At 43.4% G+C, this 19,245-nt stretch overlaps 1 protein-coding gene across 2 annotated transcripts; it reads right to left on the bottom strand.

Moving 5' to 3' along the window:
• Positions 1-8,655: 8,655 nt before the first annotated feature.
• rbbp5 (retinoblastoma binding protein 5) lies at positions 8,656-18,336 on the bottom strand. Of its 2 annotated transcripts, none has more exons than XM_080848671.1 (14): positions 18,212-18,336; positions 17,697-17,722; positions 17,396-17,568; positions 17,084-17,224; positions 16,506-16,668; positions 16,122-16,231; positions 15,915-16,034; positions 15,441-15,594; positions 15,136-15,207; positions 14,748-14,865; positions 12,967-13,036; positions 12,381-12,622; positions 12,000-12,200; positions 8,656-9,718 (listed from the first exon to the last, which is right to left on the bottom strand). In XM_080848671.1, the coding sequence occupies exons 1-14, from the start codon at positions 18,228-18,230 to the stop codon at positions 9,666-9,668; spliced, it is 1,662 nt and encodes a 553-aa protein (XP_080704797.1). In that variant the 5' UTR covers positions 18,231-18,336; the 3' UTR covers positions 8,656-9,665. The 2 variants fall into 2 exon arrangements, with proteins under 2 accessions (XP_080704797.1, XP_080704798.1); XM_080848672.1 differs by having other exon boundaries at positions 12,123-12,200.
• Positions 18,337-19,245: the final 909 nt, after the last annotated feature.

Raw genomic sequence — 19,245 nt, 5'->3', positions numbered from 1 at the left:
GTATGGGACAGTGATGTGAAAGTGAACAGTCTTGTGTAATGGATACATTTCAGTTCTGATTCTGGGCTTGTCTTTTCCCGAAAGGATCTACTACAACCACATGAGTCTGCCCCGTGACCTGCGAGAGGGGGCCAGGTATGAATACCTGCCCAACGCGCCACGAGATATTGAAGACATGCAGCGCCTTAAATACCAGGTGAGTGGCACTTACCATGACAATGCGGAGCGCTGGCGACTGCTTCTTGATTGCTTCATTCGCCGCTGTCTTTCTGTTTTGCTTCCAGAGTGGAGTGTGCCGTTCCACCCACGGACCAATGCTTCCCTCCTACACACGCACACACACACTCATTTAAAGCAAGCGCAAACACACACACACACACTCAAAGTGAGCACACACAGATGTAGCACAGATACAACTGTTGGGTCCTGGAGGCTGAATGATTGCTCTGTTGCATGTGAGCACTGAGTCAGATCTCATTAAGGAGAGATGAGTTTTCAGACTGGGTGCGCTCTCTTAATCACTGCAATTTACAACCTACCGAGAGGCAATTGTGAGGGGGAAAAAAAACAGGAAAATATTAAATAAAGTCAAATACATCCGAAAAATTGAATGAAGCACCTCTACTCAAAACTGAATACAAGAACAAAAGCATTACTTGAACGTTTGTAATTTTTAGTTCTAGTACTTGAGGTTGGAAAGCTGCTAAGTAAAACACAAGGAGTTCTCGGTTTATTGGAAACAAAATGTACCAAAAAAAGATTCACAATATGGGTTCTCTGCCCGATGTGGGATGTCAGGTCAGGTTAGAACTCCAAGCTCTCGGCACTCACACACAATCCTGTGTGTGTGTGTGTGTGTGTGTGTGTGTGTGTGTGTGTGTGTGTGTGTGTGTGTGTGTGTGTGTGTGTGTGTGTGTGTGTGTACGGAGGCCAAGGCAGCGTTTCCTTTCTGAACATATGCATTTTTCAAAGTGGAGCAGTCTTTGCAGTCTGAGAAGCGGGGAATTATTCATGCCTGCCGTTAAGCACCGGGGATCACACCCACAGATCCAAACGTGCACACCAAAACACACACACACACACAAAGAATAATACAGACATAAACAGAGCTCACGTGTATAGTGGGTGTATATGGAGCAGCTTTTAATGAAGTCCCCCTTGAGAGCATAAGGATGCACTGCACACGCACGCACAAACACACACACGCACACGCACACGCACACGCACACGCACACGCACACGCACACGCACACACACACACTCACACAATAACATTCCGGATATAAACACTTCAGCAGCCTATTTGCAAACAGGCGACTTAAGTTGTTTACATTTTAGCTCATGAACAATGAACATTCTCATACTCAAATCTACCTAAAAACATGTCTTTACTGTAAGGATTGCATTCCTAATGTTTGTATGCCATGAAAGGCTCTAATTACAGCAATCGCCATTACCACTGTCTGCACATAATCTGTGCATAAAGCTCACCAAGGCTAAGCATAAATACTGCTGTTATGTACATAAAAATATTATCAAAGGTTGCAATGTTTACCTTTTTACGACTGATTTATGACCTCTCTTCACAGTTATCAAGGCTATACTGACAATATTACTGTATTGTTATGCATTATTATGACCGCTTATGCCGAATTTCTGTCAAGGATTCCCGGGATATTGAAACATCGGGGTGCACGAAATTTGGTGGGCATAGCCCCACTACATTAGCGTGGAACCATTGATTTTTTAGTTTTGATCCGTTGCACCCCCGTCGGACTGGACCCCTTTTAAAGAGGGTGGGGCGATTCAGTTTTCTGTGAATAAGTCGAAAACCGTAGGGCCTAGGAGGACCACATTTTTTTTGTATGTTGGTCTTAAAGGAGCAAAGATGAGATGTGGTTGTGTGGTGAGAACTGATAGAAAATCGTAAACAACAACAATCGCCGCCATTTTGTTTCCAAATCTTTATTTATTGGTACCACCAATAAATAAAGCAGGATTCCAGTCAATGGAAAAATGGCCTCTCCCCACCGGAGATTGTTATTGTTTACGATTTTCTATCAGTTCTCACCACACAACCACGTCTCATCTTTGCTCCTTGAATGTCGATATGTAATGGTATGGAGTTATTGAAACTTACTACGTGTAAAAAAGACTAGAAATTGAATGTTTATTTTTAAGCCTCAAGCCTAGAAAGTTGCACTGGGTGCCTTTAAGAGGCCACGTCAACCATTCCACTACCACTTATTTCATGTATAGCGCCACCTAGTTACAAATGAAAAAGCAAAAATGGAGTGTTGTAAAAAATGTTAGTTTGCCCCTCATGAACAATGAACATTCTCATACTCAAATCTACCTAAAAACATGTCTTTACTGTAAGGATTGCATTCCTAATGTTTGTATGCCATGAAAGGCTCTAATTACAGCAATCGCCATTACCACTGTCTGCACATAATCTGTGCATAAAGCTCACCAAGGCTAAGCATAAATACTGCTGTTATGTACATAAAAATATTATCAAAGGTTGCAATGTTTACCTTTTTACGACTGATTTATGACCTCTCTTCACAGTTATCAAGGCTATACTGACAATATTACTGTATTGTTATGCAATATTATGACCGCTTATGCCGAATTTCTGTCAAGGATTCCCGGGATACTGAAACATCGGGGTGCACGAAATTTGGTGGGCATAGCCCCACTACATTAGCGTGGAACCATTGATTTTTTAGTTTTGATCCGTTGCACCCCCGTCGGACTGGACCCCTTTTAAAGAGGGTGGGGCGATTCAGTTTTCTGTGAATAAGTCGAAAACCGTAGGGCCTAGGAGGGCATGCAATAAATTGATTTATATGGTTATACACCAACTGGCCTGTAGGTGGCGCGACACAGTTTTCTTCGAATATCCCAAGAACCGTATAGGGCCTAGGAGGGCCAAATTGTTCTTGTATGTTTGTGTTAAGGGGCCATGTCAACCCATACCATAACCAGTCATTATATGTATAGCGCCACCTAGTTAACATTTAAAAAGCAAAAATGAGGTGCTTTAATCGCATATATGTCAAAGTGCTCGAAAAATTACCAAATTTGCCAGGGACATCAAGCCTGTAACCGTCCATTTTCTGTAGAGTTTTTGTCCATGGATGGAGCAAAATGGCTCTGTAGCGCCCCCTAGAACATTGCAAAAAAACCTGCGCATTGGGGTTATTTTGGCGTAGCTTGATGGAATTCGGTATACGTCTTCATCATGCTCGGACGCACCAAAAACCCTCCTGACGCCATGGTGGCAGGTCCACAGGAAGTCGGCCATTTTGAGTGGAAGATTTGTTTTGACGGCGTTTGCACACCTCGCATCTGATCGAACTCCTCCGACAGATTTAATGGTAACGCCTTGAAATGTGGTCAGGTTACTCTTCAGCCATGGGCGACTAAAAGTTATAGAAGATTTTCTCATTAGTCGGAAGGTGTGTGCGTGGCAGACCCTCAAACTTTGCCAACTTGCCAGTGCTTGCCACAAAACACAAAGGCTCTTATAACTCTTGCGTACATTGTTTGATCCAGAGAAAATGTATACGCCGAACGCGTATATATGCCTGACTGATATCACCTATAGCGCCACCTGTTGGTGGTTGGAAACTTCACTTTGTTTCCACACCTCGCATGTGATTGAATTCCTCCTACAGATTTATCTTTTACGAAGTTTGAAGGGTGTGGGCGTGGCAGACCCTCAATCTATGCACTCTTCACAACACCTGTTTTAACAAACTACATTGCAAAAGAAAAATATACCAAAACAATCCACAAAAAAGTAGTACACAAAACATTACATAACCAAATCATCAAAATCTATCACAAATAATTCCTTTAATACATAAAAATGAAACACAAACCAATTTACACACACAAAACACATACAAACACACTGACAACCATGACTCATTCTGTGCCAAAACCTACTGAACAGTTCGGCGGTCATATTTTGTAACACTTTGCGTTACGTCTAGTTTTTATTGTTTGACTTATGATTATGCATTATTTTATGAATCCCTTCGGATAAAAGTAGCTACATAAACTTAAACTACTGAGTAATGACAGCGCCACTGGTGACTGTGATTGTGTGTTCTTGAGTGTTCTTCCTCTTCCTGCCTCAGGATCCTCAGATGACCAGCAGAGTGCCCCCAGGACATAACTGCTTAATTGGCTGCTGTAACGCCAACCTGGATGAGCCAAGCAGCTTCCAGAGCCAGGTAGCCTTTGCCCTAACAACCATCACTCCGTCTGAGAGCCCGCTAGGGTACATTTTAGGAGGCCTTAGATAGGTAGTGGAGCAATGATACACTGTGTTTGGTGGAGGTTGAGCAACATTTCCTGCCAACTGTTGGGAAGGCAATGCTGAACGCCCTTGATCAGAAGTAGTAATGCACTCAAAGCTAAAAAACTGAGCTTTATGTAAATAAGTTATGTGTTGCCAGGCAACAACATAATACTAATCGGCGTAATGCTGGGGAGAGCTTGGTGAAGTGAAATAGATCCCGAGTTGAATCACAGGAGCTTAGCGTCCAGTTTAATTGTCCATGATATTATTAGATTTCAACATGAACTATATTTGTTACGTTCCAAACTGAGACTGTGAATAAGAGGTAAAATTAACTAAAAATGGTAACAGCACCCTACAGGTTTGGAAAATAGATATAGTTTACAGAATGATAGAATGGTAGTGTGTATGGAAAATACATGCCATATCTAACACTGATAGCAGTGTCACGTTTAAAAGAGGTGTGTTGTACTTAATCTGACCTATAATCATTTTAATCTAAAGAGAACATTGTAATTAAAGTGTTATTTCTGATGGTGTTTTGTTTGTGATCCTGCGAACGTCTGTACTTTTCAGACGGAGGACGAGGACTTTGTGCAAGATAAGCAAGTGGGCTACATGCCTCTGCACCACGAGCTGGACAGCGGCCTGGGCTGGACAGACGGAAGCTTCCACCAGGGGGAGCTCTCGGGTGTAGAGACCGAGGAGGGCCTAGAGGAGTGCCACGCCCACATGGGAGGCGGCAGAGGAGGCTCTCCTTCCTCCGAATCGTTTATCTCCTCCGAGCTGAGTGACTCTGGCTTCTACAGCGTCAGTACGGGGGAGTTCCTTCGTTTCCAGCGGCTTCTGGAGAAGCGCATGCGCCTCTACAATGCTCGCATGCACCACCAGGGGGAGCTGTGCACACGGGAGCGGCGCGACAGCCAGAAGGTCCACCGTGAACTGGAGGCCATTCCAGAGGCTCTGACGGTCCAGCCCCAGAACCATTTCGGGCCCACGGTGGATGGCCCAGCGGTCGGCCCACATGGCCTGTTTCGGGTGTCGTCGGTGCAGTTCCGGAAGGCTGAGCGTCCGTGCCTGAACCGCCACAGCTCCAGCAGCGGCTCACTGTTAGACCCTCACATCAGCCTGTCCACCTGCAGCACCCCATCTGGGCAGCGAAGGCCAATGCCGCCCCAGAGTGCATCCGTGGGGACTCTGAGGAGGAGTCGGACCCTGCACCACCGACCCACATCCATGGAGCCCCGGCGCCGTGCTAGCCACCCTTCATCCCCCAACTACTGCAGCGCCACCCTACACCACTGTAGTGACAGTGGCCAGGGCAGCGGAGTCACTCCTGAGTTCCAGACGGAGAGAGAGCTGGTCCAATCACATCCTGCTGACTTCGCCAACGTTATGCAGCCACATGCGCGAATGCCCCCTGCTCAGGAGCATCACTATCCCACTCACAGAGAGTTGTACGGGGACCAAGGCCCCAAAACTCTGATCGACTACCGCCAAGAGAGCAGACCGGATCAGACCTACATTGCTGAGCTTGCAGCAGCGCGTGAGCGAGAGCGAGAACAGGAACGAGAACGAGAACGAGAACGAGAAAGGGAACGGGTGCGAGAGCGAGAAAGAGAGAGGGAGACTGAAAGAGTGCGGGAACGCGAGCGGGTAGCACGCTTCCATACCCTTGGCCACACCCCATCCCAATCGCAAGACATCCACGAGACCTGGCCCAAGCCGACCGTGCGCCAGGGGTCGGTTGGTGGCGGCGGGCTCTACAGCACACTGGAGGCCCACATGCCTGAGCCCGGCTCGCGGAAAGCCTCGTCAGGGAACCCACGAGCGCTCCGGAACCAGCTCCTGCGAGACCGCGCCTCACGGCTAGCTGACGAGCGCGGAGGCATGAGCACGGACGAGGAGAGCGAGGTGCGCACAGGCCGTTACTGGAGCCGAACGGAGCGCCGCGAGCACATGATTCAGAGGCAGCAGCAGCAGCAACAGCAACAGCAGCAACATCAGCAGCAGCAGCAGCAGGCCCGCTTCGGAGGAGGGGCGGGGGGCACCTACCACGGCGGCGGCGGCGGAGGAAGCTGCAGCGGGAGCGTCACAGGAGGCGTCCTGGGAGATGGACGCTGCAGCACTGTGCTGGAGCTCAGTCAGCGAAAGCTGAGTCGCCTGCACAACCGGAAGTTTCTGGATGACTGGACCACGGTGGAGGAGTTGCTGTCGCATGGCACGCGGCTGGGCAGCGGCGAGGAGATCTTCTGCCCCAGCTCTCTGCTCACGGTCACCACTGTGTAGCACTTCTGAACACCTGTGAGAGTGAGTCTGTGTCTGAATGTGTGTGTCTATGTGTTCTGCCTGCCTGCACCAAATATGGCTACCTCTTGTCCTTGGAATCAAAACACACTTGACGATGATTATCATGATTTTGTTTATTGCGATCTAAATGTAAAATTATATGCTAGTGCTCGTTTTAGTTCTTGTTAGCGAGATCAATGCGATTTCCGGATTTGGATTTTTGTTAACACTCCACAATGAAGACAATGGCATTTTTACCAGATGACTTAAGCAATAATGTGCTGCCAGGGTATTTTAAAAGAAAATCTACAATTACACATTCAATCGTACAGCATATATCTAAAACACCACCAAATCAATTTAAATATATATAGCACTTTGATCACTGTTGCACACTTTTAATGGTGGTAGTAGAAAAATGTTTAAATAAAATCATATTGATATTTTACTTTAAATTTAAATCCATCCCCAAATTAAAAAACTTAAAAATATACGTTTAGCTGTAGATGAGATTCCTCCTGGTCTTATGTGGAAGGGATGCCAAAAGCTCTGACATTAATGCAAAGCAAGACCACCATTGCTTCCTCTGAATCACAACTTAATTTTTTCCAGGTGAAAAAAAGACACCTGGTCCATTTTTCCATTGACTGGTGGACAAACCACTAAGACAGTCACTGAGGGGCTGCAGCGGACTCTTGAGCTATAGCCTTATGGAGGAAACTTGAGCGTGAGCAAGTGTGGCTGATTGGATGAATACAGACTGAGCGCTTTAGTGGTTGTGTTCAGTCAGAGGTTTTCCTCTTTTTGTTTGTTTTTAGGAGTTTCATGTAACTGTGTACAGTAGTTTGAAAAGGAACAAAAAAAAAATATTTTTCTGGTGCAATGCACTATTGATGTCATGATAACAATGAAAAAAGTACTTTTCTATCATTTGTTAAAGAAGAATATACACTTAAGTTAGGTGACTGAATTTGCTGTGGTACAGTAGTCCTTGTTTCCATGTTTTCTCCTCCAGTGCGCTACGTGCACTACTACAAGGCACTTCTTATGAGACTTACCAGGGACACTTCTAACGGGGCCAACTTACACATCTACTAAGTCATATTTATTGCAACACATTTGAATTTAAAACATCTACAACATTTGATTATTTGTTGCATGTTGATATACCAAATATGAAAAAAAAAGAACATGACTTTTGGGCCAGAATATGGTGCGAGAATTCATTCTGTGAACTCTTGTAAGACTACCATCTACCGAACCTGTAATTCTTTTGTTATGTTCCGTTTTTCTAACAGTATTTCATGATTGGTATAATGCAGTGGGTATTTGGCTTTACTTCCTGCTACTGTTTACAACATTCACACTTTTTGTGGAACACCGGCACACCTTGTTGCCATAAGAGCACTTGCAAAAGACACAATTTCTCATCTTCCACCAGAGTGGCTCTTTTGTTTTGTTCAGAGGCAGAAAAAGTTGGAGCAACAGACGTACGGAGACAGAGAAAGACAGAACACCCCCCCCCCCAAGCACCACTCTCCACCTTCCGCTTCTTTAGGTGCACGTCATTTTCACAATGACTCAAGTGTTGTGAATAATGGATGAAAAAGATGGGATTTAGCAATGCTTTGCGCACGGATCAGAGGTGCCAAAAATAGCTCCCTTCCTTCTTCCTCAGAACCCCCCCCCCCCCCCCTCCTCCTTCATCAGGCTCCAGGGCACATCTTACTTAAAGTCAACCCCCACCCACCAACAGTCTATGTCGAGCTAACATTCTCCAATCTGTTCCAACTCTCTCTGCTCTTTTGTACCTGCTTGTGTGTCTCTTCTGAAACCAACTTCCCTTATTTCTTGGGGTATGATGTACATGTGGTTGTAATAAAGGTGAGATTTTAATTAGCTACACAGTGTGTCACTGTTTCAGCATCTCTTAAACCGAGCACTTCCTCATCTACCATAGCTTCACATTCAAACACTGCAAAACCACATGTGCATCCAGATACAATTCTTACTTAAAAAAATAGTTTTTATTTTTCAATCTTTTTGGGAACACAAAAGATAGGTAAAGAAGACCTAACAAACTTCAATATAAGCCTTTCTGGACACCAGCAGTTACAACAACAGCAAAAAAAAAGGAGGATCGACTTCAACACCACTTATTTAACAGTGGCGAGTTTACAAATATTAATAAAAACTTAAAAAAATAATATTCCACACCTTTTACGTTAACTACACACCTTATCTTTCTTCTGCTTCAGCTTAAAACAAGGCTGTCATTCAGGGACATATACAGTATTTAGGACTTTGACCAGGAAATGTCATTAGGAGCAGAATCCCAGATATATGGTTGCGTAACCATAAAAAGCTCTGTGAGGTGTCAGTGAGGCATGCTGATTAGGACTGAGGCGACACATCAAGACAGGCGTAAAGATGGCCAGCTGTAGGACCACATTTACAACCATCTGTACGACATTTCACCAGTATACTGTCATTTGCTCCCATCAACTAACTGCCTGTTAAATGATCATACTTGTCTATGCACTGTGCTATTCACAGGCTGGCGTGCTGTTCATTTCCCCACAAGCCCGCGTTTAGCTGTGCATTACTTCAATTCATAGAAACCTGGTTTAACTGGTGAGTGAAAAATTGTCATGGTTTATTGTTATTTGACCAAACAGTTTCTACAAATTGATCAACAGGGTTCAGACACCACAGGAAATATGGAAGCCTTTATTCACTATTCTACTTGAGTCCACGCATATATCCAAAACAAAAGGACCAAAACAAACAGAAAGGATACAAAATGGAATCCAATGGAGGAAACGCACAAAATGGAAACCAAATGACAGAAATGTCTCATCATCATCACCACCACCACCACTACCACCTCACTCGGGTAGCAGCGTTGCCGTGGAGATTGTTGCCGTGAGGCTTTCATGTCCCTCTGCTGCCACTGTGTGGTGAAAATCAGCAGAGGCAGCGGACAAGTCACAAAATGGCTCCTGCACTCCTGAGGGTGGAAAAGTTCTCCAAAACACTAGGGGGCGCTTCCTCTTCCTCGTCAGTCCAAGCCCTGGACATCATGCTGTTTGTAGGATGGTGTAACAAGATTACCTGAAACATGTCACAAACAAACTTAGACAAGCAGAATTAACATACACTTTGTCAAAAAAACATGTACTTGGCTATCACAGCTTACCTTTTCATGAACTTGGTGATGGAAAACATACTCTTTCCACACAATCCACAGTCGGCTACATAGCTTACAGTTAACTGTTCTAAAACCATCGTCATCTCTTGCTCTAGTCTGGTCTGTACATTTAGACCTTATATTAACTTGGTTTTAAAAGGTGAGCAAAATCTCAAAGGTAGAGGTGTAACGCCAAAACAAATACTTTTCACTTTTATTTCCATCTAAACCACTTCCCTGGTAAGACGAGTCATACATTAACTATGTTAATATAATCTCCACTCAAATCTGGCCAGTTGGAGAATGGAGAATGGAGCCAGGCTGCTGCAGTACTAAACAGGATTACACCGTATCAGCCCCTGAACTTTCTTGATGAGTGTATTGTTGGAGCTATGTCCTGAGTTGCAAAAAACAATCCTTCACCCAAAATAATTTGTCAAGAGTAATTAGGACACCTACAGTGCCACTTGAAAGTATGTTAACCCCTTGAGCACTGAAGAGTTTTCTGTTGTTTTACCATGATTTTTCATTTTTTTCATCATCAATTTTCCATAGATGAAATGTCAGGTTTATGTTTATCATTTGCATGTACTTGTTTAGAGGGAATTGTTTGAGTAGCCAAAAAAACTGCATGAAACATGGAATTAGTGTATTTTCAAAAGTAAGTGAACCCCCAGCTGCATTGGTAAAGTCAAGCAGGTAACAGATTCGGTGAAACATACTGTATTTGGGTGCTTAATTAGTCAATTAAGAAAACCAATCAACTCAGACATCCTTAGGAAAAAGGTTGGTCTTATAGCTTCCAAAGACTGATGGGCTGTCATTACCTTCTTCCTGATGTTCTCGGATATCTCGTTTCCTCTCGGCATTGTTGATCTGTGTGGGTACACCTTGGCACTATAGTAGTTTGGCTGGTTTCCTCTCTCTTTTAATCTGTGTTGCCCAACCCTTTTCCTAAGGATGTCTCAGTTGATTGGTTTGCTTAATTGACTACTTAAGCACCCAAATATGTTTCACCAAATCTGTTACCTGCTTGACTTTACCAATGCAGCTGGGGGTTCACTTACTTTTGAAAATACACTAATTCCATGTTTCATGTAGTTTTTTGGCTACTCAAACAATTCCCTCCAAACAAGTACATGCAAATGATAAACATAAACCTGACATTTTATCTATGGAAAATTGGTGATGAAAAAAATGAAAAATCATGGTAAAAAGACAGAACAGAAAACTTTTAAGTGCTCAAGGGGTTCACATACTTTGAAGTGGCACTGTATGTGCTAATTGTACTTGCAAATACTGGTTAATGTTATACTTTGGGATGGATTGCTGTGATTAGCGATAGCACCACATCTCAAGTGGATCGAAGGCAAACCGGCAAACCAGCTAATGTGTCTCATGTAACTGGCTCTGTATGCGCTAAATCTTACTGAGAACTGCCCTGTCACATTACCATGCATTTTCAAAAGTTGTAATTTTTTGGTGAGTTTTAGTTGACAATTCAGCTTTAAGAAATTTAGATTCATACATCTAAATTAGCTATTTCAAGAATGTAATCAAGAAGGATCACAATCCACTTGGAGTGTTTTGATAGTTGTTAATACACAAAGCACTGAAAATTGTACATACTCTAATACTCCTGTTTTTGTATGTGTGTGTATATATGTAACTGCAGGCTAGCAGGAACACACACACACACACACACACACACACACACACACACACACACACACACACACACACACACACACACATAGGCCTAGGGGAGAGCAAAGGCAGGAGCAGAGCGGAGCAGGAAGGACAAGGAGCAAGCAGGAAGTAAACGACACCAAACACAGAAAATGACAGAGCACACAGGGCGGCTTGCTCCTTTTGGTTTCTTGAGGCGGAGTTGGAATTGACCCCCCCCCCCCCCCCCCCAAAAAAAAGAAGCCCAAATTGGATAAAAACAACCCCCTTTGACACACAGCATATGTTTTTAGTTTGACTGGCTCTGTTTTCTACTGAGAAAGTGCAGGCCCATTCGGTCAAGTCATGGGCAATTGGTTACAAAGCTTTGGGTTTGAGTGGCAGCTGACGTGGCGCAGGCTCACTGGCTGTCTGAGGGAGTGGGAGGGGGTTTTGTCAGAGGGCAAGCAGCTAGCGGGTGAAGCTTCGGTTGGGGCGGGTATGGAGCTGGTGGTCAAGAGTGGTCTGGGTCCTTACCTGCTGCTGCCAGGCCTGTCTCTGCTCTGCCCTTCATGCCCACGCCCATGCCCGCTCCGTCCAGAGGGTACCCCCTGTCCCCCTTGTAGAGCTTGGGCCTAAAGGGGGAATCTTTCTCTTTACCTTTGGAGCCTTTCGGCCGACCCGCTGTCTTCTTCTTAGATTTGCCGTCACCCTTCACACCCAGCAGCGGGTGCACCTCTGAGGAGAGACAGAAACACATACAATGCAGGAATGAATGATAGCATGGAAAGAATGAAGAAAGACAAGAAGGCAGAAAGAAAGGACGACAGAAGAAAGACAGAGAAAGCTAGAAAATAAAGAGAAAGACATGACCGAGACCAATGTGTGGTATGTCTGTATGGGAGTCTTAAGACTTACCGTCACTTGGGACGCCCTGCAGCTCGATGGTGGTGGTCCGTGCCTTCTTCTTGGGTGGAGCTCCATCTGATGATGGCTGGCGCTTCTTGTCTCCCGAGCCCGTGTGTACAGTGCCATCTTCGGCGGCGGCGGTTTGACCCGCAGCGTCAGGCGGGGGGCCGAAGGGGTTCTCTTCGGGATCCTCCACCTCTGGAGCAATGGGCAGGTACAGCAGGGCCTTGAAGTCCTCCAGCTCCTCATCGCTAACACAAGAGGAGAGAAAAGGAGTTTTGTTATGGAACTGCACATTTGGCTGTCTTTGTTTCTAGACTGGCTGAAGGTGGGATTTAGAGACCTGGTGAAGAGGTATTTACAGATTGTGGTGCAGATTGATTGAGAAGAAAAACGAAACTTTAAGTCGTGAGAAGTATTGCCGCAGAAAAAATTTGAGGGAACACTCTCAGCGAATACGTCCATTAGTCCAATATTTTCTTCCATTTCCCTGTTTTAGGGAATGTGACCTGACATGTTTGTTTCTGTTTTCTGGCCCTTCAAACTCACGACTGACAGTACAACCCCTACAAGAAGCTCACAGCACCACACCCACCTGCTGCAGAAAGCCACAATGGGGTCCACCGTCGTGACGTCCACCTCCTCATCCTCAGCGGCATCCGCACCTACGGGAACACACCAGGAAGGGGATGGGTTAGGCTACACGCTCATTGTTCAACAATGGTAGGTTAAATAATGTTCCTAACCTAAAACATTTCAATGCTCTACCACCAAAGACTGAAATATTGAATATCAAACAGTTGAAAAACAGTACCTAGACTACAAGTAGGGATGCAACGGTTTTCGGTATTTTAGCGAACCATTCGGTTCGCCCTGTTCGGTTCGGTTGCCCCAGGTGAACCGCGATATTACGGTATGCATGACATTAAACTTTTAATTTAATATGTGGTTATAATGAATGCATACATGTATTGGGCGATAGCCATGACTGCTTGGGACCCAGGGGATGAGTTCTGCTCTCCACAACCATGCAACAACCAATCAGAAATGTACTGACTTTCCCAAGAGCCAATCAGCGCTCTAAATGCAGACGCTGGAGATCCATGTGAGGAGAAAAAAACTTTCCCTGTTGCAGCAAGATCATGGCGAGTCAACAAGAAACGGAGAAAAGAAAATTTGAAGAGGCACCGTCATCTTACAAATCCGCTGTATGGGAACATTTTGGGTTCAGTGTGGAGTATGATGACAAAGGGAAAAAGATCGTCAGCAAGCAAAGCACAGTGTGCAAGCATTGCTTTACTACGATCGCCTACTCCACAGGTAATACATCCAACATGTTGAGCCACTTGCGCCGTCATCACCCGGCTGACCCTCTAAGTGGAGCAGCACGGAGAGCTGGTTTGTCGCCGAAAACACAACCATCCATTGCTGCAGCATTTCAGCAACAATATACTTACAATTCCGAAAAACACAAGGCAATAACCAACTCAATGGGCGTCTTCATAGGGAAAGACATGCAGCCCTATTCAGTAGTTTTAGGCACGGGATTCCGTCACATGATAAAGACCATTGATCCTCGTTTTAATATCCCCTTCCGCATGCATTTCAGCAGCAAAATAATTCCAGAACTGTACGAAGTGACTAGGAGAGAAGTTGAAACCGACTTGACACAAACCCACTTCGTTGCTCTTTCTACTGATGGCTGGACATCTAGACATCATCTAGACATCAAATATCTATTTGATACTGCACATTACAGTACCACCTCACCAATTATTGACAGAGGACAAGTTGGGCAATTGTCCACCGATTTCTTTGATACATTTTGTGATTTATATCTAATTGTTTGTTGTCGTTTGTTCTGTTGTTCTTTAAGGGTGTATTTATAACAGTTAAGTTTTTTTTTTAGGGTTTAAGTGTGTGAATGACAATGTTTGTTGTTTGAGTTTATTGAATAATGTCAATGTTTACATTTGACATTACTTTACAGTATACTGCACTTTACTATATTTAATATTGCCTGTTTTTGACAGAATAGTGTTCCTTGTTTAAAATACATTTTGTGATTTGACTTAATATGTGCCTTTTTTTTTTACATTTAATTGCATCTTGCATTGTCTATGCAAGTGTGAGTAGAAGCACCTTGTTGACTTGAAATAGATAAGACAAATATAACCTACTGCGTGTTAGCGGCAGGATAATATTGATATATCGAAACCGAACCGTTACCGTGGCCCAAAAACCGTGATACAAACCGAACCGTGGCCACACTGTACCGTTGCATCCTTAACTACAAGGGTAATTATTTTGAGCTAATCTGTCTCTAATGTCTTTGTACGAGACAGAGGTTTCTTATGAATCAGTCATGATATTCACCGGTCTGTTCTGGTTCACTTTTGTCCTCATCCTCAATGTCAAATTCCGATTCCCTCTCCTCGTATTCCACATTTTCATCCAACTCTTTGAAGTCTGGAGCAAAGGCACTCCAGTTTTCCTGAGGGACAATAACAGTTTACACCACAGCTCTCAAGACCATATGGCCATTAAGCCTGATTCATTTTTGTTGCAATATGCTTTCTTTATATTTTCAGTGTTGTATGGGAATAATGCACATGCTCAGGATTAGCAGGCAAATCTTTGTAAGAATTTAAATAATTAATTCATAAGGCACGATGTATGAGGAAGGAATGACATGTGTGTATGTTTAAAAAAAAATCTAATTTAAGAAGCAGGTTTCAGACCCTAAGTTTTTTTTCTCACTCACCACTTGGTTCTGGGCCCAGATGGATACCACCCCACTGGAAATGGAGGCGATTATCGGCCGAACCGGATGCCACTGCAGAGTTTCACAAAAAGGTTTGTCCAATCAACTCTGATACAGGTATCACAGCAAACACGGTTCTCATAGTTGCACATTATTTGATAGTTAGGTTTAGTGTAGGTATGAAACTTCGTCCTGATGGTTATGCCTAGTCAGGTAACAGCATTTCAATGTTCCATTGTTATGAGGGCATATTAATTAACATCTTCGAAAATCCATGTTCATGACTTATGCACTGTTTGTCTCACCGCTACATCCAGCAGCAGTTCTCCACGTGTGCCGTGCAGGATCTTGACCAGGTTGCCGATACTCTTCTCCCAGATGTAGAGGGCATGCTGCCGGGCAGAGCCAGCCACTATGTACTCTCCATCGCCAGAGAAACAGCACCGTTTCCAGGGTGTCCTGAGGAAACATAAGGAGTTGATGGTAGGTTGTACAAAGCAATGAGGAGGTCTGTTGTACTCACTCAAAGTTGAATAGTTGTTGGGTTTTACTTTTCTTCTTACATGCGGGTGACTGTTGTTCTTTGCTGAGAGATTTCTCACCTAAATAATTTAAACCTCTATTTCTGTTCATATCATAGACTTACCCTCCACAGTGTTACCTTACAGTAACCTTGGTCTAGCTAGCTAAAGGCTACTTACTTCAATAATTGCGTTGTATATTTTTGAATGCTGTGTTTCAGTATTTCAATCATATACCATCAAAAGCCCCCTCCTCACCTGTTCACCAGGTCCTGGAGCTTCTGCATGGGCTCTGGTTCACCGTCCCTCCCGCAGGTGAGAATCTCCCGTCCGTCGTACACTCTGATGATACGGTCTGCCGTGTTTATGAGGAAACAACTGACAAGAGGAGAGACAACTATTACTGCAGATTGATCAGATTTACAGACAACACTGATATTAATATTAGTTATGACGATTTCTTACCTGCCTTTACGTGCAAACTCTATAGACTTGATGGCTGTAGTGTTACTGGTCCCTGTGGTTACCCGGAATGATGCTACAAGATCCTGGGTGTCTGTGTTCAGAACCAGAATCTGTATAGAAAAACACGACACAAAGAGTGAGGGGGACATGGCTGACTCCTGTTTAACTGGAAACTTAAAATATCTTAAAATGTTTTGACACCAACAACTCCACAACAGTAACTACACAGAAAAGCATGAGGGAAGTCATGCAGTCTGTTGGTAACAAGGTTTGGCTAAAAAGAGACGATTGAGGCCAGTTTTGAAGGAAAGTGAAGAAAAAACAAGACTTTCAAACTGACACAGGACAGAGCAGTGCCGAATCAAAGAAAGAGGGCAGACGTACCTTTCCTTTGGCATTGCCTGTATAGATGTACTCCCCCCTCCGATCGAATGCGGCCACTACGTTAAGGTCTGAGTCGTCGTCCACAGGAAGAACCACATGCTTGGAGTCCGACAGCGTGAGTAACACAGGGGCCGACTTCATGGGACAAACAAGGACTTTGTCTCTGAAGAAATGATACCCAAACAGTATGAGATCAATAAAATGAATGAAGAACAAAACTAAATCAACACATAACTGCTATGGTATGAAATATAGGGTGGGACAGCATTTATTTAACTAGAGCCACCTGCTGGTCCTTAATGTCATGGTAAAACATACAGCTTGAAAAAAAAACGTGGATATTCATTTATGAAAAATAAGCTAAGTGAGGTTGAACTCAGGGTCCCTGTAAAACCTCAGAGCCTTTCCTGACAGGTAAATGCATGCTTGCTTGCTTCCACAGTACTTGCTTGCTTCCACAGTACACAGTACTTTACAGTATACAAATACATCTGCTAGAAGACAGCAGTAGTAACTTAACATCACACTCTCAACACTATATCTAAATTCATAAAATATATACAATTCAAATAACTCACTGATCTCTTGGGTGGAACTGGAGCTTGAGAATGGGCGAGGGGAAGCGAAACCTCTGGTCACAGTCCCCCGTCAGAACATCCCAGAGGGACACGATGTTATCTGTAGAGGCGCTGACTAGCTTGTGACCATCTCGACTCCAACTGCTCAACACACAAGAAAGACAGCAGCAGGATGTAGAGTTCAGGAAGGAGGCAATATTGTCAGGTACATTATGAACTGGCCAGTAATAGACCTGCTGCCTGAAAAAGCGTAAACATTCGACACAATGCCAAACATACAATACAAATGCACATAACTGTAAACATACTGACCTTAGTGAACAGACTGGATGTATGTGTGCGCTTATGATTTTGGCAATGCCCCGTGTAAGAAAGTCCCAAATGACAATACGACCATCATTGCAGCCGACTGCCAACAGTGTACCCCAGCGGTTGAAGGTACAGGTAAGCGCCATACTGATGCAGTCAAGGGTGCCATCTGCCTCCTGTTGTTCAACATATACATGAGTTGTTAGGAGACCAAGAAAGGCCAGGTTAACCTTTAAAGTAAACCCTTACATTAAACCCCTAGGAATGTTGATTTTTGAAGTTAAAATCCAAACTGTGTGCTTACCTCAGGATAGTTCTGCCCGAAGGACTCTGAAAAGGAGCAGAACATGATTAGAAATACTTAAAAGGATGCGATCGCACTAGTTAAAATAAGCACACAACACACAAAACACTAATGAATACGTATCCAAGAAACTATACTCCTCCAACTAGCTTCATCATAACATAAGAGACGAGCAGGTGATTGCTACTGATGTGATCTAGTGACAGCTCCTACTCAGTACACGTAAAATGAATTGCAACATTACTATTCGATAAGGGTCGGTTGTTTAAAACATCACATTAGTTATTTTAATCCAAGAGTCTGTTAACTGTAACCCAAACTACACAATACAATCTCATAATGATTGCTGGAGTTAAGTAGATAGCTAACGTTAGTCCTATATTTATAGCTGGATACTTTTCATAAACGGTCGTTAGCGCGCTATTGCTAGATAGCTATCGACAACTAACTAGCTATCCTAGGGTTGCTGCCGTCGCATATACTATCCTCGAAATACAAAAAGGAAAGCATATTACCGAGCAGCTCCAGATTCATCGTGGAATATTATCAGATCACAAAAAAGATAAATATTCTTAGAAATGTGAGTTGAGATTCCAGTAGCACAATCAAAAAATATGAAACTAGCCAGCTACAAGCGCTACTGGCGCCTAGCTAAAATGAAGGACCCCAAAACAAAACAAAACCGTCCATGCCAAAACCATTTTTTTTTTTTTTTTTTTTTAAATAACAAAAATGAATCATCTGTGTTTAAAAAAAAAAATAGTTTTTCATTCCAATGAGTTTGATGCCATATATGTGTTATGCTTTGGGAAATGCAGGCGGAGGCTAGACAGCTTTCCTCACGAAACATACATTGAAAAGCTTTGATAGCAGCAGAGCCCGTGTATCTAGAGATCCCTGCAAGCACAAGGTTTTTAAGACAAGGTAGAATTTCAAGCTTAGGACCATAGAAAACTATTTAATTCCTCAAAGCAGTTACAGGTATATGCAGACAGATTCCATTCCATATGGACATAAATAGTTATGGCTTAGCATATCTCTGTTAAATAATTGATCATGTTTTAACGCATGCAGAAATTACACAATTGTCCTTTTTTTTAGTTCAATGATTGTATGATAATATATGCAAAGTTCCTCGAAATAACATGAACGTTTTAACGGAATTAGACAGTAGACGTGATGGGAAGAAGCCTGCATGTATAATTGGTAGAACTTTTGTTGTATGACACAGTGTCAATGGGAAAGGTATTCTTGAGTAGGCCTACAATTCTTACAGTTTTGATAACCCATTTTACATGAACATGGGCTATAAGACGTTATAAGGGACTTTGGTTTAACCACTAACTCCCTGAGACCATGTTTTGGTTCTGAACATTTAATGCACATATAATGACATCAATATGATTGATTGCATGTTTTTATTCTGGGAGCAAAATCATTGTTGAGCAGTCTCTATAATAATCGAGGCATTTTACCCCAAATTTCTGAATGAAAGAAAAAAAGCCATCATATAAAAGTTCTGGAAACTGCATAAATATGATCTAACCAA

This window comes from Sprattus sprattus (assembly GCF_963457725.1).
Source record: "Sprattus sprattus genome assembly, chromosome: 12".
NCBI lineage: Eukaryota > Metazoa > Chordata > Actinopteri > Clupeiformes > Clupeidae > Sprattus > Sprattus sprattus.
This window is presented reverse-complemented; position numbering and strand designations above follow the sequence as displayed.